Source organism: Sus scrofa, chromosome 13 (assembly GCF_054392235.1).
Source record: "Sus scrofa isolate SSC_HxYL_T2T_F1_AM1 chromosome 13, Sscrofa_HxYL_maternal_Yorkshire_Landrace_v2.0, whole genome shotgun sequence".
In the NCBI taxonomy this organism is placed as follows: Eukaryota; Metazoa; Chordata; class Mammalia; order Artiodactyla; family Suidae; genus Sus; species Sus scrofa.
Genome location: NC_139395.1, coordinates 194076150 through 194102412, shown reverse-complemented (window position 1 = coordinate 194102412; position 26263 = coordinate 194076150). Strand labels below are relative to the sequence as shown.

General features: G+C 34.4%; 1 protein-coding gene across 32 annotated transcripts in view; it reads left to right on the top strand.

Annotated features, from left to right (window-relative positions):
- Nucleotides 1-26263, top strand: part of ROBO2 (roundabout guidance receptor 2) — a 1676226-nt gene that overhangs the window by 363302 nt on the left and 1286661 nt on the right. For 27 of the 32 annotated variants that reach the window (XM_084991705.1, XM_021071405.2, XM_084991685.1 and 24 more), the window contains exon 1: nt 4798-5332. The exons of the other annotated variants lie outside the window; for them this stretch is intronic. In XM_084991705.1, the coding sequence (XP_084847831.1) occupies nt 5203-5332 (130 nt within the window). In that variant the 5' untranslated portion in view covers nt 4798-5202. Of the gene's footprint in view, nt 1-4797; nt 5333-26263 lie in introns of those variants that run through there. 32 annotated transcript variants of the gene reach the window in all.

The following is a 26263-nucleotide window of genomic DNA, read 5'->3' as shown; positions in this document are numbered from 1 at the left end:
AACTCAATAGGACAGGTTTTATCTTCTACATTTTCAGTCATTAAAAGTATAACAGAATAGCTGACATTATGCCATTATCACTTAGTATCAGAGCTTTGGTGAGACTATATCCTTGTTAAGAAAATAAACAGAAGATAAGAAAAAATGGTGTTTATTGAGTATAAAGATCAAGATGTTAGGGAGTGTTATTGGAATAGAATAAATAGATGTATTAGAATAAAAATGAATATAATTGCTAAGATGCTTAAATTTGCTTAATGCTGTCCAAGTTGGAGTGAATGTTAGTAGGTCAGGCAAAATCTAACTTATAAAAACATATTTGAGGAAGATAATGGATGTTCCATTCCTCCCTATATCTATTTGTCCCCAAATTCTTAAGGATATAAGTATCTTGATAATAAGGTCTTATAAACCTTGTTTTATTCATCTTAATATACCTAGCACTTGGTCTGGTTCAAAATATGTGATTGTTAAAAGTTTTTTGAATGAATGGATAATAATACTAAGTCTTATCATTTATTTCAAATTAGTCTCTTCCTATTTATTCTCACTGTTTTATTTCAGTTTGCAAATATATCTTGGTTTTTCTTCTTGAAATTTCACTCTTTACCATACTGCAACCATGCAGCCAAAGACTTTTTTTTTTTGAAAAATCAGTTTGGATTATGAGATTTCCTAGATTTAAACTCATTGTTGACTTCCTATCACTGGGAGAAAAGCCTTAGAACTTTGGTAATAAGCATATTTAAAAAAATATTTGATCTAGGCGTTCCTGCTATGGCTCAGCGGTTGACGAACCCGACTCACATCCATGAGGATGCATGTTTGAACCCTGGCCTCCCTCAGTGGGTTAAGGACCCAGGGTTTCTGTGAGCTGTGGTGTAGGTTGCAGACGCAGCTCAGATCTCACGTTGCTGTGACTGTGGTGTAGGCCAGCTGCTATAGCTCCAATTGGACCCCTAGCCTGGGAACCTCCATATGCCACGGATGCAGTCCTAAAAAGACAAAAAAAAATACCTATATTTGATCTAGCCCTGGCCTATTATTGCTTCCTCATCTCCCGCTACTCACCCATATACTTAGATATCCCATCCATGCTGCCTTCCTGGCAGATCTTGGGAGGACTCAGGTGTTCTTGCATCTCTGGGATCATGTTCCTGCTATTCCCTCAACCTGGATTATCCTCTGCCTCTTGCCTGATTTGACCTAGTCCTAAAAATATAAACTTATCACTTGGTTCTTAGTAAAAAGGCCATCTTCTCTGCCTGGAACAGCCTTGCTGAACCCCATCTTTCTTCCGTCTTTCATTGCACTTTGTTTTTATACAGTATCCTCCTGACCCTTTATCTGTGGTTTTGTTTTCTGTGGTTTCAGTTACCTGTGATTAACTGTGGTCCAAAAATATTAAGCAGAAAATTCCAGAAATAAACAATTCATAAGTTTTAAATTGCAAGAGACCATATTTATATAACCTCCATTATAGTATATTGTCAGAACTCTTCTGCTACTAGTTAAGTGCTGTTAATCTCTTCATGTGCCTAATTTATAAGTTACAAACTTTATCGTAGGTATGCATGTATAGGAAGAACATAGCATATATAAAATACAGCACTATTCTGGTTTCTGGCCTTTGCTGGGGGCATTGGAACACAGCCCCCGTGGCTAAGAGGGGACTACTATATACTGTCTTCATAGAAGCATCTCTCTTTGCAGTCTTCCTGACATTTTTTTTATGGCCTCCACTAGAGCATTTACTATGTTTTACTGTAACTTTCCGTCTTCGTGGAGTTTTCACTTTCCTCATGTTTTCCTTAGAGAACATGCCGGTGGTGAGAACATTTATTCTTATTGCCTCTCTCAGGGAGACTTCTTTGCAACCTCCTCAGTCCCAGACCTCCTTGCCACTGCCAAAAACCAATGGAAAATTCCATGTCACAGGTGCCACAGGAACCTCCTCAGTTCTCTCATTTCCCATCTCCCCCTGGGGTCCTATCTGGTTTCCCCAGACCCATGCACCGGACTTCGGAAAACAGAAGCAGAATGACAAACTCTGAGGCCACATAGCCTTCAATACTGGCTCTGCCTTTTACTCATTATGTGAAATCGAATAGGTAGTCATCTGTAAAGTATGAATAATAAGGGGTTCATCTAACAAGATTGTTATGAAGATGAAGTAACTAAAACGTGTCAGGCACTTCATTAGTGCTTTACACCTAGAACCTGGTACACACTGAATAGGCCATCGTTATTTGCTCTTTTATATAAAGATGTAACCTAAGAGCCAGCTGGTGGCAATACAGAGGGTATGCTTTAGCAGAAAGCATACCACAGTGATTTCCAGAGGCTCAGAGCTGAGCTATTTGAATTCAAACATCTCTATGGTCTTGGATAAGTGACTTAATCTCTGTGCCTCAGTTTCTTAATGCACTAAATGAAGATCATAATTCCTAATTCCTTGGCTTTTTTTTTTAGGATTAAATGGATTTAATTCATATAAAGTTCCTAGAACTTGTAATAACTTAGCTAATTTATTATTAATATTAATGTGAGTGGGAAGGCATTTTGACACTCGTACCTATGTAGAAATTTGTCTCATGTGAACTGCCCCTTCCACTCAATATTTCTCTTTCTCTTCAAATTGCACCTTTACTTATTCTCTTTGTACTTCCACAGATTTGAGATTTCTTCTTACTCCTTCTGGTATCTAGAAAGCTTGAGTGGTACTTCACTCAAGTCAGCCAAATGAGTTGCGGAGGAGAATGGCTTTCCCTCCATGAACAGTGATTTGGTCCCTCCAATTTCAGTTTAATGTCCCCATCAGAGAGTTGTGGGCTGGTGTTGACTGAAGCCCACCAAGAAGGAAGACAAATCTTGAAAATCTAAACTTGGGGGAGTTCCTGTAGTGGCTCAGTGGTTAACAAACCCGACTAGTAACCATGAGGTTGTGAGTTTGATCCTTGGCCTCACTCAGCGGGTTAAGGATCTGGTGTTGCCATGAGCTGCCGTGTAGGTCGCAGACGCAGCTCAGATGCCACGTAGCTCCGATTGGACCCCTAACCTGGGAACTTCCATATGCCTCGGGTACAGCCCTAAAAAGACAAAAGACAAAAAAAGAAAATCTAAACTTGGAATTTTCTTAGAGTCAACCCAGCCAGCTATATCCCATGTTGAAGGAAGAGTGCTTTAGCTATTAACCTCATTCTGGTTAGACCCTTGAGAAATGTATGTCTCTACCGACTGCCTTTTATCATGTTTAAACCCATTTGCCATTTTCCTGTTCAACCTAGGGCCTAGATAATTGGAAAACAAAACCCTCACTAATTATGAAAGGTCATGTTCTTTCTTTCAAGAGTAATGGAGCCAGTGGACATTATATAAGTTTGGGTCTAGTCTTTTCCTCAGAAGGTGATGGTAAGGGAGTTGGCCAATTCATGTTACCAATTTCTGTTCACATACTTTTAAAGAGAAAGCAAAGAACCAGGTTAAAACAATGAAGAATGACCGGTAATGAGAAAATAGATTTCCAACTTAAATTTTAACTTAAAGTATACAGAAACATAAAATTTTAAATTTACTGTTTTTAAAATAAGCATGCTATGAACTTTTCTCACATCCCTCAGAAGTTTTGAAATTAATTAGAAGTTGAAGACAAATTGATTATTGTTTTTAAGCTAAGAGATAACTGGAGAGTTTATTTTGTGTATTCCATTGATATTTGGGCAAACATTGTTTCCTTTATATAAAAGCAAATTTTAATAACTGTATTTTCAAATTTAATTTAGCTAATCTTAACAAGATCAATTATTCTTTTAAAAGTGCTTCTTCCAATACCATGATTTGAAAAGGGCAATTCATCCCATTTTGAAAGGGGTAACATCATAAAATTGGTGGTTATCATTATATGGCAGTTGATTACTTTAAAGCACATAAATGTATAATTCATGCATTGTGGCTCACTGATTAAAGGAGTAAGTGGCCATACAGACAATACTAAGATATAGACAGATTTTAAATATTGTCCAGAATGTTTCAATCATGCTAATTCACTTCAGGCAGTACAGACCAAATTACTTTTATTTGATTTGACTTCACGCACCTTCTTTTCATCCAGGGGCATAGCCATGTGCCCGGATGTTAATTATAACCACACCTTGTGATCAGTAATGTTTTCATAAATCTAATTACAAAAGACAGGGAGCTTTATGTATTTCCATGGTGATATAGACAAACAAATAAAAAAATACACACATTTCCCTGAATGTGTGATTAGCATAACCCTGATGGAGTCTGTGTTGGTATTTCTGAAAGTTTGCTGATAGCATTCATGGTGGGTTCGTTCGGGTGACACAGAAATGCCCAAATAAACTGGCAGTAATTCAGAAGAGAACTGAAACTATTGAGAACTTGCCCTGTGTTATTGTTGGGGATAAAAACCATAGACTGATGATTGTTGTTCTTTCAGTAAATATTTCAGACCTTTTAATGAATAATTAGTGCAGATGCAATCCCCTTTTAATGTCACGAGGTGAAATGAAGGAAAAATTAAATAGGTTTTAAGTTCAGCGCCTTTCCCCACTACGTTGCTGGAATCCTCCTCTATCCACACAATAGATTAACTACCCTCTGTGCATACTATATTTTGCTCAGCCCTTAATATTCTGAAGCGGACTGAAGCCGTCGTTATCTGTGGCGGTTCCTGGGTGATTTTCAAGCCCAGAACTACCCACCCAAGTGGCAGTGACACCGGCTTTCACTGAAGCCTTATTACTCTTAAAAGAGCCATTTGGTTGGTTGCACGGCTATTAGGATCACACAGCAGCCTGAAAGCTGTCAGTACAACTGCTTCTCATCTTTTTCACACAGTCCTGACATCTTTTCTCTTTTCGGCTGGACACAGACATTACTGTTTTTATCATTTTCAATCAAGCTTACCCAGTACGCTGAGGAATATATTCCCACTGAAAGCAAAGTGGAGATCAGAAATTATTTTATAGCTCCTGGAGCAGAAGCAGTGCTGACTGCATGCTGAAAGAGCCGGATCGTGAGAAATGTAGCTTGGCTCAGGGCTACATCAGGGAGCTGCTACTTCAGCTGCTAAAGATGGCAAAACAACACCTACCTCAGGTTTTTCAATGATTAATGCTCTTTTAATAACCAGGAGGGAAGAGGATGTGAGAAATTTTGTGACATTAACTTGTGGAAATGTTATCATCAGAGAAAGTGGGGAAAATTACTAGGCTTGAACTTCTCTTCGTTTTGATGTTCTTTTTCTCTGGACCAACTCTGAGCAAGCTGACTCGGACCCCCTGGAAAGGAAAACCTTGGAAAGGGGGTAAGTGATGATGAAAGTTTGGTGTTAAACAGAGTTAGCAAGGCTGGTCAACGGGACCTTGAGGACAGCTGACGGTAGAGGAACTGGTTCTGTTTAAAACCAGATTTGTATTTCAGGAAAGAGGATGCGTGGTATAGGTGGCTAGAAAGAAGAGTTTTTTTCCTCTGTTATTGATATAAATATATTTTTGCAAATTTTGGTTTTGTGGGCTTTCTAAGCATTATGAGGATTGTTTTCAGCGAGGAGGATATAGGGCCAGATGCATATTGCTCTAGTGCAGGGATGTATGTGTTAGCCTTAGGAAGCTGCATTCTTTCAGAAAAGAAATGGGTTCCGACTATGCTAGATCCCTGAATTGGTAGCAGATTTTGTGATCCGATCAGAGGGATGCTATGAAATGCAGTGCCACCAACACTAATTTTCTGGCTGACTCCATCAGTGTTGATGTATTAATAAAGATAAATTGCATTAACTTTATTGAAAAAAAATCTGCTGAACGAGAACAAGGCAGTCAATACTTTTGAGTGTTGTAATCCATTTTCTTCTGCTGTCAAAAAATTATAATGGAATGAGAGAGAATTTTTGAGACTTTGGACCTGCCTTTTTATAAAGTTTGCTTGATTCTGCTTTACCTGAATGCCATTTGTTTACACTAAACACAAGTTACCAGGGTACCTGTTCTATGAATGCTATAAGCCAAAATGATGCTGCAGTAACTATCCCAGGAGAGACTTTCTAGACAGTGTGTGCATGTTTGGGGGAAAATCTTGATGAAAGATATCTAAGGATTTTATTGGGAGAGGCATTGTTTTCAACTAATATCTTTATCTCAGTTCTAGAAATGTTTTCTGGGTCTGCTCACCTTTGCTTCTCTGTCCATGTTACAGTGTGAGGTTAGAGAGAAGCATGAACATTAACAAGAAGTTTTAATAATTTATCACAGCATCTCAGCAAGATTTTCTAAGTCCATGAGTCTGAGTTGGATCTTTCTGTTCCTCCTTTTGTTACATTAAGGATATTATAAATCTTCCATCTACTGTACCTTAGAAGGAAAAGTTCTAACAGGCACTTAGCTTCAATGATTGGTGCAGTTGCAGCCCTAAGGAATGGGAGCTGCATATTATCTTTGGGCTTTGTAAATTATATCACCACAGTACTGTATTTCTTGGTATTATCAATGGACTTTTTTTTTTTTTTTTTGCAAATTGCAAGCTTTATTTATGTTCTCCTGCATGGAAGCTTTTTGGTGGCTTGGGATCTAGAGATGTATGGTTTTATCAACTCTAGGGGATGTTAGGAATATACATCCTGATATAAATTTTTCCAAAACCATAGGTACTGCTACTATGTAAAAGTATCATTTGCTGTGATGAACTTTAGCAGTAGACTTTGAAGCCTTTAGATACCCAGTGATTAAATTAGATAGCTGCAAGATTTTAGAAAAATTGTTACCCCATTCAGAAAAGTTTAATTCAGAGTGCATGTGTCCGTAGGTGTTTATTCATTGCACACAGCTCTCAGTACAGATATATTGGATTTTATTTGTAAATCAGTTCTGAAATGTTTCATCTTTGAATATATGACTACCTTTTCCAATGTGCTCTAACTAGCTCAGCTAGAAATTTGCTAGCTCTGCTGTACAGTGATGATATGACTTAGTCAAGTTCAGGAACAGGCAATCATGGCAACACATTTCATTTATTGTTAAAAGAGTCTTATGTATTTTAGGAAGGTCAAGCAAGTTACTGGATAACTTTAAACGTGTTGACTGTTCTTTACCTGAAAATTATTTCTTTTTTAGTGCCTCTCTTTGTCACTGTTTATGCACTGCATAAATGTTTTCCACAGATCTGAGCTCCTGCAAAGTAGCTTTACCTTGATATGCATATGTACATGTTGTAAATATTTATTTATTCACGAGCTTTGTTATTGATGGTTGTATGGGTTGTAAAATTCTTTTACTTCTCTCTGAGCATATTATGCAGTCATTTAAAGTATATTTTTATGATTTTCCATATTATTTTGTTTTCCAGAAGTACAGATAGGCCTTTATTATTTTGTAGAATACTTAGCAGAGGTATATGTCTATATTGGGTGGGGTGGAGAGGGAGAATAAGGCTTCTTGAATTAAACGCTATCACCAGAAGTGAAGAGGATCAAGGTTCAAAACACAAAATTTTAAAGAAGGTTACTTTTTAAAATTTGCTTTATATTGATACTGATTCAAGCTTATCTGATTTAGAGAACAATCTTTAATACTTGATGTTTTATTTCTGAAAAGCCTGGGAAAAGTAGTAATAACAAAACAGCAGAGTTTTCTTCCGAAATTAATTTTTTTTTTTTTTTTTTTTTTTTTTTTGCACTCACATTGCCTGTGTGCATTTGTCTTAATCTGATTGAGCAGCTGTCAGCCTCCATATGGCAACCTGCCCACGCTGACAATTTCCATTTTTGTTGTATTAACAGGGGCCACCATTCTGAGAGAAGGGGTTGGGGTCAGGGCGGGGGAGGAGCATCATTGATCAGTGAATCGCTGTGGCCTGTGCGGAGTGGTACAGACAGCATGTAGACGAGCAGTTCAAAACAGGTATCTTTAAGTTGACTTGTTAGAGCGATCAGAAAAAATGCTGATTATAGTTGGCTACCAAGGGATTTTTAAGCTCATCAATGAACATGAATCTCAAATATAGGTTAGTAGGCCAGCAAGTTTTCCCTCAGGCACATGCGTTTCTATTTAATCACAATATATGAACTCCTCAAGGGAAGGTAGATGTCTCATCTGATTAGTTCAGAACATAGCATAAGTGATCGTAAGTTTGTATTCATGATAAACTAGCCAGAAATTCTAAATACACTGCGGACATCACCTTCATTAGGGTTAAAGGACCTCATTGTTTTGCATTCAGTTATTCTCACTGAGAAGAAAGTCTAAAAGAGGTAAACAGCTCCATTCCAATGAGCATAACTTTTACAGAGATGTTTGCATTGTTGAGGGTCGATATATGTAACTTGAAGGGAATTTAAAATTATATCATTAAAAAAAAATCTGCTATTGGAAATTAGAGTTTCAGCTATGTTTCTATATTTAGAACTACTATCAAAGTTTTAAAATGGAAGGTAAATATGTATAAGTAGAAGAATGAGTGTAAAAGTGGTAGGTGGGTGAAGCTGGCACCAGAGGAGGGTGGTGAGAACAAACCCTGGGCCCACAGAAACAGTGACCAATCAGAGCAGCCACTCATGAAGGTAAGGGGCGGGGCCAATCCCGGCTCTTGTTAATGCCCACCCAACTCTTTCACTCAGCATTGACTCCACTTACATCTCCGCAAAGAGTCTGTTGAGGTCACTCAGGCATCTCAGCTATGATATATGAGTTAAACTATGGCAGCAGAGCATGAAGTTATCAAAACTTTTGACAATTCATAAGATTCTTTCACAGAACATTCATAGTTGCTTCCTTTTATATAAATCACAGCAGCCGGTTGTCTGTGTCTATTTTTGCTAAGCAAAGAAAACCTCTCTGGCAGTTCTCTCTCCGCATTCTATGAAGGGTTAGAATGTATTATGAGCATTCTATGGCATTATGTTATTTTACTTCAGGGTCTGCTGAACTAGTGACATGAGAATACTCAGAGTGCTATTTTAGATTTCATGTACTTATTTGCATGGCCCTGTATAAAATATTGACAGTTTCAATAGTTTCTAAATTTTTTCTTTGGAATTTGAGGTTTTTGTTTTTTCTGTTTGTTTTTTGTTTTTTTTACCCTTAAAATTAAAAAAAAAAAAAAATTTAACTCTGCGCTGGTCCCCATTACCTTAAGCCCCTTTTTACAACATTGCTTCTGATTTCTTGCCCAGTTGCATGAGCCAGTAAAAAATTTACTTTGTTTTAGCAAGAACCTCACATAATCCAGTATCTCACATTTCTTTGATATGATATACGAAATAAAGGTTTTCATTAATAAAATCTGAATATTGATGATTTGCTCTTTCACCAACACCAAAGTAATTTAAGATTTTCTGGTTTAAAGAATATAAAGGGACCATTTTGCCATTGGTATTTTTTCTGGAAGATTCCTTTACCACTGTACCAGCCCTGAGTACCAGTTCAAATGTCCCTCAACCATGTGCTGAAAATAATATTTCATCTTTTGAATGCTAAGGCATTTTATATAGATTAGAAGGGATTTGTCAGTTTTTACATGTATCCATGTCTTATATGTTTGCCACATTGTAAGTTGTTCGAAGAGAATTTTTTTAAAGTAGAACATTTGTTTATTTTAATTTATTTTTTGAAGAGAAATTTTGTCTTTGATTCATAAATTTTAACATGTAATCTTGCACCTAATAGATGCTCAATAAATATTATTTGATGAATGAGTGAAGTATCTGAAAATAAGACTGGGAATAAAATATTTTATGACTTTTTGTGTTATTACATGTTTTTTACTTTTAGTTATGTGCTATATCTTACCTTTCTAATGTTGGGAAATCATTGTTATCGCTATACTTTTACTACAGCATTTGAATTTCAGTTTTAGTTGTAGAAAAATATGAATGTATTTATAGTATTTTAAAACTTGGAAAATTCTGGCAGACTCATGTAGGAAGTAGTGCAGTAAGGAAAAAAGAAAGCAATGTTGTTGTTCAAAAGTAATTTATAATGTGAGATTGTGGATCTGGAAACTGAACAGTATGAATATTCATGCAAAATGTAGAATGTTCTTTGTGCTGTGTATAATCACTAGTTCTGTTTTTCATTTGTTTAAATTATTTAATCTCCATTTGTATGCAATAAATAGATTTAATACCTCATCTTCCCTACAATTGAAAAGTAAATTCCAAAGCCAAGCCTAAAATGTGTATGTTTTTTTTTCTCTAATTTCAAAGGATTATGAGAGTATTTTTTAAATACAGAAATCCAGGAGTATGCTTAACAACCATACTAAGATCTGTTGAAATTTTTGCTTGTGTTCTCTAGTGCTGTTTGAAAAACAGCATTTGAGAGATTCAGAAAAATGTATGTGAGAGTTTGATAAGAAAAACTTGGTACTTGAGAATAATAGACTTTTCTTAGTCTTAGAAATTATAACCCTATTATATCTTAACCATGGCCATTTTTTTCTAACTTTCATTCTAATTTACTGTTTCACTTTTAACTTCAAAATTGTATTTTAATTGTCAACATATTATTAATGTGATGTATGTGTGCCCATGTGATTAAAACACCCTGAAATGTTAAGCAATATTTACATAAAATGCATTTTTATTGAATGATAAATGAGAGAAAAATTAGAAAGAGTTTTGAAGTGTTGTTTACGTTAGAAAATGGGTAGAAAGAAGTTTTTTATATTTGGCTTACAAATAAAATATGCATCTTTATACGAAATGGGGGAAACTTCTGCCCAGGAAGTAGAGTGCTAATCCATTCTGAAGAATATAGCTTCAGGATTTTTATATACTTCATAAAGTCAGAAAATACCTGTGAAAAGTGTGAATTGAAAAAATATGGACTCACACTGCCATTGTAAGTTATGTGTGCACGTTCCTATATGTGTGTTTCCATTAGTTTCTCTCCCTCTCATTCCAAGGAGAAGATTCACAATCCTAATTCCACAAAGAAAATTTTGTTCAGGAACTTCAAAAGGAAATAATGATTTTTGAAGAGGTTATTTAATTTTTAAAAGTGGGATAAATCGACAGTAATGAAATAGCCTAGATATATTAGTATAAGGGTTCACGAATCTATAGTTAAGATAGTGTCAGCACTTCCATTATAAACTACATTTTCAAAGGGTTTACAACTGAGCCATAAAATTTTTGCTTCAGGATGGATCATGGGTAACATTAGGCCTCCACCTGAGAGCAATTTGGGGTTTTTAGTTTTCAAATTCAAACCTTCAACCTTCAAAGTTACTTGAGTGTGGAAAAAGAAAAAGAAAAATGAAAGTAAAATGCAATTATGTTCACAGGCTTGTTACTTGATAAAGAATTAAAATTTCAAAATAGAAATTCAGAAAGTGATGAGAGTTTACAATAAGATCTGTTTTCTTACATCGATTAAAGATTATGTGAATCAAATACTGACCTTGATCAGTTAAGACTGGGTGTCTTTTATCTGTTAAAGATTTTTCTTCAATTAAGAAACCAAGGTCATCCAAACAAGAGATAATATTCCTGAAAAGGAGAGAAAATAAGTACATTACATCTAAAGGCCATTACATGTTCAGAGACCTCAGCATCCATCAGGGCCTGTGGCCTCATCTAAAACTGTCCTTCAGCTATTTAGCCACAATAGTCCTTAGGGTTACCTTTCTCCAGGAGTAGAATTTTAAAAAAATAACTGAAGAATCACATTTCTAGAGTTATAATGTAAAAATTAGATCAAAGATCAAAAGTCCTGAGCACCTTAAAAATGGTATATGTCACACACACAAAAAGAGATTTCTATACTGATTCCACATTGGGTTTTTGAAAGCCATTTATTAAGTAGGTATTCAAAACTTGGTCTATCGAAAGCACTAAAAATATGAGTGTGTGTATATTTTATTAAACTCACCTTTAAATATAAATTTCTATAGTTTCCTGGTGGCTCAGTGGGTTAAGATCTGGCCTATCACTGCTATGGCATGGGTTTGATCTCTGGCCCAGAAACTTCTGCATGCTATGGGCATGGTAAAAAAATACTAAATAAATAAATTTCAAATAATCAATTTGGGAACTTTGGTATGTAGAAAGACATGAGGTTATGGTCTAGGAATCAGTTTATATTCTAGGATTAGAAAGGAAAAGCAGCAAACTTGATAACAGGGAGAAAGTAGTTGTGAACCCATTACTTTCTAGGCATGGTGTGGTTTATACACAACAGATTCAATTTGAAATCGAGGCTAAATTCTACTAAAAAAACTACAGATCAAATTAAGTCTAGCATATCTGCTTCAGATTTCATTATGTAATGGAGTTTTTTGGTAGTAATTACAGGGTTGTTATTCAACTAACAGCATGCAGACACAACAAAATTTCTGTACATTTATGAATCATAGTTATTTGAATGGCTGCATCTTGAATTCTAGCTATACAAAATGCCAAAATTTGATGATTCTCACATGAGAACAGTTTTGCCTGGTATTATTATTCAAGAAAATATGAAAATTTAATAAGTTAATTCAGTACTGCCAATTTATAAGTCTTGACATGTTGCCAGAATAAGCACAGAAATTCATTCCTTCTGTCAATTTATGAAGAGTTCACCACATAAATGATTAGGTTAGACCCTACATATGCTTGGTAGAATCCCTTTCATATCTATGTCAAAAGCTCTGTCATCAAAGTAGTAGTTACCACGCTGAGTAAAGTCCAAGATTATGTTCTAGAGACAGGAGTGCATCATGAAATCTCTAATGTAATAGTTGGCAGCTAATAAAGAATTTATTTTAGGGCAATCAGGAATGTAACTGAAGTGCCTTCAAGAATCCATAGGGGCCTGAACATTGCTTCTGGCTAACCTGTACAGATTTCCATTTATCTAACAGAATGTCCCACTCCTGTTTAGGGACTGCATGGAGCAGTGCAGAGAGGCACTTGCAGGAATTTGTGGCTAAGGTTGTTGATTACCAAGTGCGATGAATTAAATTTGACGTACTGTTGGAGAGTTTTGGTTATTGTACATGTCCACTCAAGGCCCCCAAAGATTCTGTGATGCCAATTTGTACATTCATTGTAGAACAACATGTACTATACTAATAGTAAAATGTTTTTATGTCCATCTAGCATGTGCTCCTACCATGCTTATACTGTACAGTAGGGAACCAAAAATGCAGACATTCATGCATTCAAACAAATATTTTACTGGATATTCCCCAGAGAAACATAATTTAAATGATCAGAGAAGATAGGCATAAAGATACATTTGGAAAAACAACTAGTACCATAAAAGAGCTATAAATTATTTATATCTAGTTTTTTTAAGGCTTTGAATAATTAGGTAAATAGAAAAGGGAAAAATTTTTTTAAATGATAATAACTACAATAATGAGAACAGAGATATAGAGCTATATGCTATATAGAGCTGATCAAGTTTTTTTTTTTTTCCCTTTTTTTTTTTTTGTGTGTGTGTGTGCCTGTGTGTGTGTGTATCTTTTGTCCTTTTAGGGCTGCACCTGCAGCATATGGATGTTTCCAGCTTACTAATCAGAGGTACAGCTGCTGGCCTTCACCAGAGCCACAGCAATGCCAGATCAGAGCCGCATCTGCAACCTACACCACAGCTCACGGCAGCACCAGATCTTTAACCTACTGAGCAAGGCCAGGGATCAAACCCGCAACCTCATGGTTCCTATTCAGATATGTTTCCGCTGCGCCATGACGGCAACTCCTTTTTTTCCCTTTTTTAAAGCACATTGTCCTTCTGTGCCAGGCTCTGTGTTATGTAAATTTGTTTTTCTGTAACTTAATGCTTGCATCAACCCTATCTAAAACATACTGTTAGTCTTAACATCTTCATTTGTCATATGACAGCAGCAACTTGAATAAAATTGTCAAGTAGTATATTTTAAACCCAGCACTTGACCCAGGCCAACAGTGTTTCTCATTTGGGGGACAGTCAGGTAACCAATCTAATTCCAATAGGCAGCATGTTGAGAATTAGTGGGAAATAACAGCAGAATCAGTTAAGTGTAGCTTTAAAAGGTAGGCAGAGGGTGAACTAGAATTTACAGAATTGAAAACAAGTGCCCTTGCAGGTCTTGGTAAGATAAATTGTATGATGACTTCAGTATTTAGGGAACAAAACATAGTGCCAGTTACCTGGGTAATTTTGCAGATATCCTTCACACTGTAGAACTCTGTAGAATTCCTGTCTCCTTATATTTGCAAGATTTACATTTTCATAGCTTAAAATCAAAATCAAATGTTCCTGCCACGGCGCAGCAAAACTGAATCCGACTAGGAACCATGAGATTGTGGGTTCGATCCCTTGCCTCGCTCAGTGGGTTAAAGATCCAATGTTGCCGTGAGCTGTGGTGTAGGTCTCAGATGCGGCTTGGATCCGGAGTTGCTGTGGCTGTGGTTGTAGGCTGGTGGCTACAGCTCTGATTAGACCCCTAGCTAGGAACCTCCATAAGCCCTAAAAAGACAAAAAAAAAAAAAAAAAAAAAAAAAAAAAATCAGCAACACAAAAGCATGTGCTAGAATAAAAGTTCAAGTTGTGATCTGATCTCTTACTCTGACGAGTTTAATAATGTATAATGTCGCTGAAAGTTACTGAAAACTTTTCACTAAAAGTTATTTATTTGCCTTATATAATTTGTGTTGTTCAAAGGATCTTAAGTGATTTGACAGTTCAAAATAATTTGTATCAAAATTAAGTGGTTTTGAATTACCACTGTAATAAATTAGTTTGTGTGTGTATATAAATTAGTATATAAATGTACATATGGGAGTTCCTGTTGTGGCTCAGCAGTAACAAACCCAACTAGTATCCATGAGGACATGAGTTCAATCCCTGGCCTTGCTCAATGGGTTAGGGATCTGGCATTGCTGTGGCTGTGGTGTAGGCTGGCAGCTAGAGCTTTGAATCGACCCCTAGCCAGGGAACCTCCGTATGCCGCAGGTATGGCTCTAAAAAGGAAAAAAAAAAAAAGAAAAAGTATATATGAATTTACCCTATGTATAAATAGTCCATCTTTTATAATTGTTGCATTTAACTGTGTAAGTATAAAATTATGTGGTTATGACGTTTATCAGCTATTTCTCAGTTATACATTTTTTATAGAAGTTGTGTAGAGAGACAAACATGTTTCTCGAGGCCTCAATATATATATTCTTAAAAGAGTTCTCCAAATCATAATTACATTATTGGATGATCTTTAAGATATACTATTATAAATTTAAATTCCATATATGTGTGTGTGTGTATATATATATATATATATATATACATATATGCATGATTTTATTCATCTGTTTGAAGAATCTAGGCAAGTGAATGGGTATATGACTTAAGTAATTGGGAAGTGGGAGCATATTTTTCCAAAATAAAAATTTTGACTCGTTAATAATTAAGTTTAAAAGCATGCGATGAAGCTGCTAGAAGTCAGTTCAACTTGTAACTGTTATTAATTTCAATTAGATCTGACTAGATTATTAAGAACTAATGATCAGTAGATGTACTGAGAAGATACATTCTTATGTATCCTATTGTAGCCTAAACGCTTGTAATTTTGATTGTAAACATTTTCCTTCAATATTGTATAGATACATATAAAGCTAATTAAAATAATGTGGTGTGGGAGCGCACACTTGCTAAACTTTTTGAGAGCGTCATCAAGGAATAATAGAGACATTAAATTTCTGCCTACATCTCTGCCATTTATTAGCTGTTGACTTAAATGGGGAGTTATTTGACTTCTGTAATCTCAGCATTTTCACTGTGTTATTTTGTCTGAAACAAATGGGATAGTATATGTAAAGCAGCTAAATTTTTTTTAATATTTTCTTCAAAAAAATTAAATATCCTCAAAGCTTTTACTTATTAGCATCAGCGCACACACACACACACACACACACACACACACACACACACACAGAAAACAAAAAGTTAATTGCTAACGTTTACTGAGGATTTCTGTATGCCAGCATTGTGTCAGTATTTTCCATGCATGATCTTATTTAATCCCATGTCTATATATTGGGCCCTACTTTTTCTTTTACTTTAAACTCAAATATCCAAATCGTTTTTCCCCTCCTCATTTGAATTCATCAGTCTGTATTTTAGGCTCATTAAAGATGTACAAATGTTAGATGCATTAAAAAATTTAGCCAAATAAAATGCAATCACTAGTCAATAGGCTAATAAATCAAATATTAATAACACATCTGGTTTAAAATAAAGACAGGTGCACCCATGATTAAGAAGGCATTTGGGAAATACTGATAGTGTAGGAAAAAACAAAAATAACCATATTTTTAGGAAATCCAACAAGCTATGCTTAGGTGGCATGAAGATTATCGTTCCCATATAGTATATATAAAATTGGAGTATTCACAAGGGCAAAATTGGAATTGAAAGAGCCAGGTCCAAAACCAGATGGCAAGAAAAAGTTTCAAGCTGTTCCATTTGGAAATTGATTTTTAGCCTTCCACGTGGCGCATTACATTATAAGTTCAAATTAATTTTAAACTTTTAATTTTTCATATATATCTTCCTGACTCCTAGCACACACTTTCTTGTCTGTCTTGTTGCCAGTGAATCTAAAATGAGCACCAAACAGCTTTTCACTCTACATTAAATGCACACAGAAGAGCACTTAACTGCGTGCATTTTGAACTCCTCTCAATAAAAGTTTTAAGAGACAAGAAGCTTTTTCTACTTCAGGGTCACTATTAGTCTGAATAATACATAAACGTGGAGAAAAAGTGGAAGTTCTTCGGAGGATTATAGTGTAGCCTGAATAAAATTATCTGTCATTATCACAATTGATAAGTTTGGTTTACCAGTGAACCTTGTATTTACCATATTAAGTATTCAATTCCAATGTTTCAGGTTTTCCCTGTTCATCAAGACACAATTTAAAGGAAGAAATTAAAAGAGAAAAAAAAAATCATAGATGCTTATGGAAGTACTTTGAGGTGTGAAGAGTTAAACACTAAGAAAGGAAAAAAAGTAACTTCTCTAGCCTCCAAACACCACAAGGAATGGATAAAACACTATTGAGACAGGGTGCAAGATGCTTTTCTTGAAGTGAAGCTTTGTGCTCTTCTCCAGTCAGGACTCAGTGAAGGGGGTTGCTTATATGTACCTTAAATAGACAATAACATTCATTATTTTAAAAAATATGCACTTACTGAGTTAGGATATTTACTAAATATCACTGTAAATGGATGTTTGGAAAATTGGTAGGGCAGAAAAGTGGACAGGGATATCCTCTGTCATGTAACTAATTGACAATTGCTTGAATCCTTTAAATTGCCTAATAGAATGTTTGCTATGCATTAATTATTTGAGGCTATGTAAAAGTAGTTTGTATAGAGTTTTAGATTTAAAATCATGCCTAAATGTCCAGGTGAATCTAGACATTTTTAAAAAAGTACATGAAACAGGAGTCTTCTATTGATGGATCCAATACAATTTGTTGGATTTCAGGTGAGACCTTTTCCCTCCAAATGCTTTTTTTCCCCCTTCTATTTGAGGAGGAAAACAAAACCTTCACAAATGCAAATTTCCTGTTATCCACTATGATTGAGAATGTGGTTTTCTGATAAATGAAGTTTTAGTATTAACAGAAATATTACCAACAGACCAATCAGTCTCAATATGAAAATCTGGGAAATAACCTTGAATACTCTTAAATGAGACACTGAATTTAATATTATACTGCAAACTCTTTTTTTAATTGAAATATAATGTTATGTTTCAAATGTAAAGCAAAGTGATTCAGTTATTTATATTTGTACATATATATACATTCACATATATGTGTGTATACATATATTCTTTTATATATATTGTCTCTCTCTCTCTATATATATATATATATACACATATATGCACACTTTTTCAGATTGTTTTCAATTACAGGTCACCACAAGATATTGAGTATAGCTCCCTGTGCCATGTAGTAGATCCTGTTGTTTATTTTATATGTAGTAGGATGTATATGTAAAACTCACATATTTTCATATTTCAGGATACTGCAGCAGGTAAGGGTCTTCATTAAAAATGTGAACTATTATGATACTAAAGTTAAAAAGGAACTAGTTAGCAGAAGTTCATAGTCAATATATTGTAGATTAAATTGAGTTCATTGTTTTCTAGATATGCAAATAATAAAGTTAATAAAATCATGAGTATGTTGAGAAGGAAGTCTGATTATGCCATTTTTACCCAATTTTTCCCTTAGATTAAGTTAAAAACTAATTTAAAACCTACCTTTTGAATGTTTGGGAGTTAGTTATCAGGCTATATTCATAAATAGAAGTTATAGCCTAGATTGTATACTTTTATCTGCATTTTAGTCAGTCTATGGGCCAAAGCAGTTCACGTTGAGTAAGTTTCTTATCTTCTTATCCATGAATGCCACTTGAGGTATGAAGACATCATTATTAATCAAGCTTTCCTGGGAGTTAATTTAATATTAAAACATTTGGAAAGGAGTTGAGAAGGAAGCATAATTGTTCCTTGATCAAAAAGGAATGGCATTAGCTTGAATAACTATAGTGAGAAAAGCTATGTGGATTTAAATGGTGAGTGGTCAGAGTATTACTCAAGATTCAATTATACTGAGCCTTAGGGTATTGTAGAAAATATATGTCTGAGTAGTTGAGAAATGTACTTTGTGTCTTTAAAGATAATTGTAGGAATATTAGGTAACTAAGAACAAAGCATGTTGGAAAGCTTGAAAAAACATTTTAGTAATGAATTTTTGGTGACACTGAACCTTTTATTTGAATGTTCTGAAGATCCCTGGTCTGGCAAATAGGAGTTGTTTACAAGTCTTAGTGATTATCATAGCATGTTAGCAGAGGTTAGATCCTAAATAAGCTCAAAGGCCCAGATCAATTTATTTTTCATATGAATAATAGCTCTTGATCAATGTAGAAATGCTGGAAATAAGGGGAAAAGCTTAAAGAGAACCCCAAATTACCATAACCCCCCCTCCAACGAATAATGACTTTAATATTTTCCCCATATATTTATTTTCCCTATTTCCCATATTTAAACCTGCCATACGTGCATATGAATACCAAGAAAAAGTATATAAAAGCTTTTTATTTATATCCACACACATACATACATATACTAGTAAACATGTATATTACACTACATAATATACCATGATATGGTCAATAGTGTCACAATTCAAACATCATAAGCAGCGTATATGTAATTTAGAATACATACCATTACTGTTTTCTTACATGTGTGTTTTCTACCTAATTTTCTTTTATTTTTATGTCCAATTTTACACTGTTATTCTTCTGTAAATGTCTGTGAGCACAAATCTGATCATTCCTTGGGCAGAGTTCCTAGAAGTAGAATTATTGTGTCAAAAGGTATGATGATTTTAAGGCTCTCAATTATAATACCAAAAAGCATTACAAAAGGACTACAAGTTTACATGTTGGCCAAAACTTCATTTGAATGCCTAATAAAATGCATGTTTAAAGTACAGAAAATTATAATTAAAAATTTTTGATATGCAAATATACTCCTTGTCTTAATTTATTAGTCATTTACTTGAATTATAGGTACATACACACACACACACATTTGTTTATTAGCTGCGCATAACTTCCATTTTAAGATTTCTTTCCAGTTCAATATTTGAAGCACAAAACTTAATCAATTTTCTTCTTAATTACATGAAGAAAATATATTTTCAAAATTTAAGAATGATGGTCAATAGTGTCACAATTCAAACATCATAAGAAGCAGAACTTCATTAAAAAAATCATTCCTTGATTCTACATACCAATATTTAATAAGAATCTTTTATATATTGCTAGTGAATGATAATGGTTGGCGCCCAACATGAGAAAGTCTAGCCTCAAAAATATAATCATTTTAGATTAATTTTAAATGACTTAAACCATTCAGTTTTTCAATGACTTAAAAATCATTTCATGTGAAAAGTATCCTAATTTAAACAGGCAGTATGATATGAATGCTAAGGAAATGTAGGCAAATCCACATTTTGGCTATACTCATGTAATATGCAGATTTTAGGAAGGAAATAGTCTGGAGGTTATGCTTTTTTTCAACAGTGGAATAAGAACATATATAGACAATGGTGAATAAGGAGACATTTGGAACAATTTTCTTATGAAGAATGTTAAAAAAAATGAAAAGTAGGGGCAAATTAGCCTGGAAAATGAGAAAATCAGATAACTTCTTTCAGAGTCATGCGGAAAGATGGAAAAAGATGATAGTCTGATGTTGCAGAGAGAAAAGGGAGAGTTGCCCTTGGTGCTTAAATGTGTGTCCCACCAAAAGGGGCGGGGGGGGGAGGAAAAGAAGGATAAAGAAAGGAAAATAAAGCTAAGCTAAATTAATTGATGCTTTAGGAAAACTCATATTTCACATCATTCAGATATCATCTCCTAATGACCACAGTCATGTGAAAAATCACATAAATATTTTGTGGACATTGACATATATTACACTAGACGTTTGAAGGGATTGTCATGACCAACAGCTAAGAATATTATCTCTGTGTTCCCATTCAACTGTCAAGTTATGGTTATATAAAATGGAAATAAAGCAGAGTCTTGTTGAATATGCTGTTAAGTCATTTGAAGATACTTCTGGAAGTATTAATAGTAGTAATTGTAAAATTAGATAACAACTGCCTTCTATATTTTTCAAAATTCCCGTTTGAGAAATTTCCTCTAAAGTAGTATGTTAAAAATAAAGTGTATATCATTTTATTTGCATAAGATATGCCATCATTTATCAGGAGATCCCCAGCCTCATAAAGGATGGCAACAAGGAACAAGACTGAAAGAAGTGACTAAGCCAGCAAGCAGATTGTTTTGCCAGAACTCCAGTCAAGACAAGAAAGATGACCCAGCGAAACAGAACAAACCCGTTAACAAATTGTACACTCACAGCACAGCATGGTAAACTGAAGGAGCATGGGTGTGATAGCTCCATGTCCCCTGTCCCCAAGTCCTACAGGGTGACACAACAGGGCCAGATGGTGCTAGAGCGCAGACACAGCAAAGGTCTGGGCCTCAGCATCTTTTATAGCAAACAGCAAACACACCATATCCCTTCCAAGAGAAATAAGTAGTGGAAAGGTAGTCTTGACCTCCTTAACTCCTACGTGACCTGCCACAGATATGGCTCAGAGTCAGGGGACAGTTGTGCTTTGTGGTTTGGTACACTCAGCAGGAAGCTACAAGACATAGGGTTCATGGTAGACTGTTATCAAAAAATTAATAGAAACTTTAAAAGCAAGTATCATCAAGTTAAACACTTATTTCTAATTGGAGAAAAAAAAATCCACTCTGGAGCCTTTTTTTCCAAATCCTCCAAATTTGATTTACTTTCACAGGAGAAATAATGCATTTCCTTAAGACATCTTGTAACTCAGTCTTCCTTGTGACTACACAGGAGCATTTTCAAAGGTCTAACTAGCAAGAGAATCTGGCTTTCAGGTATCCAATTTATCATGTGAAATATATGTCATACCTCCCAGATATTTATCTGAATACTAGAATGTGAAAACGCAGTACTTTAAAATAAGTATTGTATAATTTTCTTATATCTATGTAGATTTTGTAAAGCCCCTGTTTGAAAGATGACTATAAAGCAATACAACACATAAAAGAAATGTACATTCAGCTGAGAGGGACCTCATGAAGTAGAAAATAAACAAGGTAGGTTCTCTATACCTTCAAGCTCCTTATAATGTAAGGAAGAACAGAAAATAAAACAGAACTATGCATATTTGTGGAAGAGAGAAATAAGCTCAATTAAATGGCAGAGATAAACAAAGTTCATAACCAATCAATGTGGCAAAATGGTAAAACGGGATTCTTTAATATCAGAAGACTAAGCTTGACTATACTTTTCTGCAGTAAGTATTTTTTGTACCACAAAGAAGCATTTCTTAATGGTGTAATTTTCATGCCTATATGAGTACATGAGCATTCGACTATGCTATTTTTATTTTTGCTCTTCTTGCAGTGTCTTTTGTGAATGTCTTAATATTTAGTTTTATAACAGATATACAAGTGAAAAGGACATTTTCCTTCCATTGTGCTTAAGCAAAAAAAAAAACAAAACAAAAAACTTTTGTAAATAATAATAATGTTGATATTTTTAGACTTTCAGAATCTAAATATAATCCTCATTCTTACAACATTTATAAAAAATAAAATAAGAGACCATCATCAAGAGTAATTTATGTAATGAAACTAAGGTCTGAATTTCAATGGCCCATCCTTATAGAAATTCTATTTTGGTTGACTAGATCCCATCGATTCATCGTGATATTACATATAAATGAAAATACCAAATGTCTTTAGCTTTGTCAGTGAAAAAGTAGTTTGGGGTTAACAAATGGTTCAGTGATGTCTATTTGGAAGCTTCATGACATATTAAAGCAGTTGATGAGGTACAATTTGTTGTGGGGTCGCATCTGATTGATGGTTTACTATCTACCACAGCCTCATCTCCTGTGATAGTCCCATAATAAATGTTCATTGCTAGACAGTGTTAAATGTGCTTGATCTAAATCATTCGTTACTTATAACAAGTTTCAGTATATATGAATCAAATATTGTTTATAGTTTCCTCCCAAGGATTTATCATTTTGAACCTTTCTACCGCTTTAAAACTGGAATAACTAAGATATAGATTTTTGAATAAGTGTTTTGAGCCCATGGGTGGTAATATACCAAGAATTCAGTCCTAAAGTAAATACTAAGCAAGTTATCTTGAAAAATAAAATGTGGTTTTGTAACTTTTTTTCTGTTTCTAAACATAGAAGCTGTGTATTTTATAGCATATGCTGTTGGGAAATAATTAAAATACAGGGCAATTTAAAAAATACTTATTGGAGTTCTCTTGTGGTACAGTAGGTTAAGGATCTGGCATTGTCACTGTAGAGGCTTGGGTCACTGCTGTGGCACAGGTTTGATCCCTGACCAGGGAACTTCTACATGCCATGGATGCAGCCAAAAAATAAATATACGTATCACTTGTGAAAATCACATGAGATGACCTGCTTCTAGCTTTTAGGAACAACCTATTTTTGTACATATAGCCACTCTAGCAGCTTTGACTCCAAAACTTGTCTTTTAACCACAAGCTTCTATTTTTTTTTTTTTTTTTTTTTTTTATTTTACCTCCCTTCATGGCTGCTAAGTTTAACCTTGATCCCATCCCATTTTTTTTCCCTTGAGATCTTTCACCCCATTTTGCTCTTATTTCTTTATCGCTCAAGATTCTTTGTTGCTTGTTTTTAACACCATGATTTGACGTTCTCAGCCTGTGATCAATGTTTATTGATATCCATGCGTCTCTGCCTCTACCATCCCACATCAAAGTCCCTTCTGCAAACCCACATCTAGAGAAACACTAACATCCATTATGTTGGTTCTATTTAAGTAATGTTTAGAATATTTAAGTGCATAGAATATTTTCTCTCATCTTTACATTACATGAATTAAGAAAACTCTTGAGATTATCTTAATAACTATAGAAATAAAAATAGGGAGCATATATTTTATATTTGGATTCACTAATTTCTAATGTGAAAGACAAAACTGAAAGTCATCTTTATGTTTCATGCATGAAGAAATTTTGAGACAAATGGCTCTTTTGCCCCTTGCCTAAGGTCATATGAAGAGGGATTCATGGTTTCAGGCAGGGAAATAACCTGTGATAATGCTGTGTAATACTGATTTGCCTTATATTTTCTACAAATTATAAATATAAAGCAAGATGTTTTATGATTCAAAATTTAGCACTATTTCACATCTGTTCATTCTGAACAAAGAGACATTTTTAAAAAATCAGTATAAATAGCTCTAACATTTTAATTTGATTCATAATACAAAATTTGAGGAGAATGTTATTAAAATTTTAAAATATATTTGTCCTCATATTTTCAGACTGCTAAATTCCATCACATTTCTGTTCAGCCTTCTGGGATTTATCTCTTGTGCAGACCTTAAGAAATATCTTTCTTATTGTCTTTTTCTCATAGACAGTATCATTTTGATAAGTAAAAAGCTATTTACAAATTTCTGAAACTGTTTCACATTAATTCTGTCTTTGAAGGGAGACAGGAGAGAATCTTTACCTTCTGTCAAAGGAGTATAATTTAGTACTTTCCACCTCTTGATACCCACATAAAAATAAATAGATTTTTTTTCCCTTGAAAATACACTTAGTATTCTGGATGATTTTTCCATAATGAACGTAGTAAAACTTTATATTGGATATCAAAAAAATAAGTTATGCAATAGTAGAAAGTTCTGATCAGAGGAGCAAATTCTGCATTGCCATTGGAGTAGAGTGAAACCAATACTGTTAAATCACTTGGAGGGTTTGTTAGAACTGAGAGTTCTTGACTCATTAGGTCTGAGGTAAGAATGTTGAGTGTGTTTTAATAACAAATATTCAGGTGATGTTGATGCTATTGATTCTGGGGCCACACTTTTAAAATCAGCAGTGTTCTGGAGTTGGTGTTTGGAGTAAGCAATCTTGTTGAAGATCCTGGTGTTACGACATAACAGCCCTCTGGCCTTGGATAGCTTATATAATCTCTCTGGAACCAGTGTTTCAAGTTTTGTAAAATGGGAACCATGAAACCTGCCTGAGAAGGTGGTTGTGATCATTGAAATGCCAACAGCAGTGTATAGCAATTATTAGCTACTCCATAATCTCTCTCACTTTTGTGCAGATGTGTTCCTGTATAAGTCATGATTCTTATGCTGAATAGATGAGCAGGAAAAAAAAAATCCTAGAGTTTTGTTTGTCAAGCTTGCAGTAAAGAGAAAAATTACATTGTCGTGTATGACATATTCAATAAACGTCATTGATGACCTCACACAGAGCGAACATTGCTCTAAGTTTGGAGAATGTAGTAATGAAAAAACCTGGTCACTGATTTCAAGAATCTTTAAGTCCAGCTTAATAGTTGCTATAATGAGTTGTTTATAAGATAAGGCATTTAATCAGAATGGCTTCTTTTGTTATTCAGGTTTCAGCCCAAATTTTACCTTCTACAAGAGGAACCCATCCCCATTAACCACCCAATCTAAAGAAGCCTACTCCCATCCCTCACATCCCCATTTTTTTGGCCTAAAAACCTTATTTTATTCTGTCATCTTGTTTGTTCAAAATTGTGTTTGTTTTCTCATTTGTATTTAACTATGAGAAAGAAGGGGTCTAATCTCTTTTATTTATCATTGAATACTGGTCCTCTGAGATGTTTGGAAAATAGCTGGTGGTCAGTATATATTTTTTTGAACAAATGAATGAATGGAAGTCATTTAGTGAAATCTGCTTAGATTTCATAGGGGTGAAAACATGTGAACCAAGCACCCACATAGGAGAAAAGCAACTAACTGAAGGTGAGAAAAACACTAAGTGTTAGGACATGGAGGGGAAAGTGTAAGCGCCTATGTTAATGATCTATAAGCAGTCTGGCTATGTTGAGAAAATCAAAGTGAAGTGGGAACAAAAATTAGATCAGCCTTATGGGAAAAATGTATCAACTTCTAACCAATGGAGAAAAATTGAAGAATAAGGAGAAATAATCAGTAGACATCTTAGTGTAGGTACTTTCAGTAACTATAAAATTATTGAATTAAACTGAATGTCTGAATATAGTATGCAAAAGCTCACTTTGGTAAAAGTAAAGACAGAAAATAATAATAATTATTATTTTCTGATAATCTGGTGGCAACATTAGGAAAATTAATGACATAATAAAGGTGAGTGCTACCTGATGGAAAAGTCCTAATACAATTTTTAAAAGGTTAATTTTTCTAACTATGTAAATAATTTCTGCTTATTATTTATTGGTGTTTATTTAGAATATTTAAACTAAAACATTCACATGTAAAAATATGTAGTTGGTATTTTTAATACTTTCCTTCCATATTTTTTCTATGCCTTTTTACATCTGTAATCACATAAAATTAAATTTAAGTCTGTGTTTTTATCTAAATTATAACAAGGCAATCTCATCTTCAAAGTTATAATATGTAATGACCTCATAATACTCTATTGGTTGGTGATATTATACTTAACATTTTCTTCTTGAATACTTACATTGATTACTTAGGTTGAATTGAATATATTCTATTGTTGGGCAGGTAGACAATTTCTTGGTTGTGTGTAATAGAGACACAGAAAGCAGCAGCTGAAAATAAATAGATTTTATATCTCTTTCATTAAAAAGTTTAGACAAA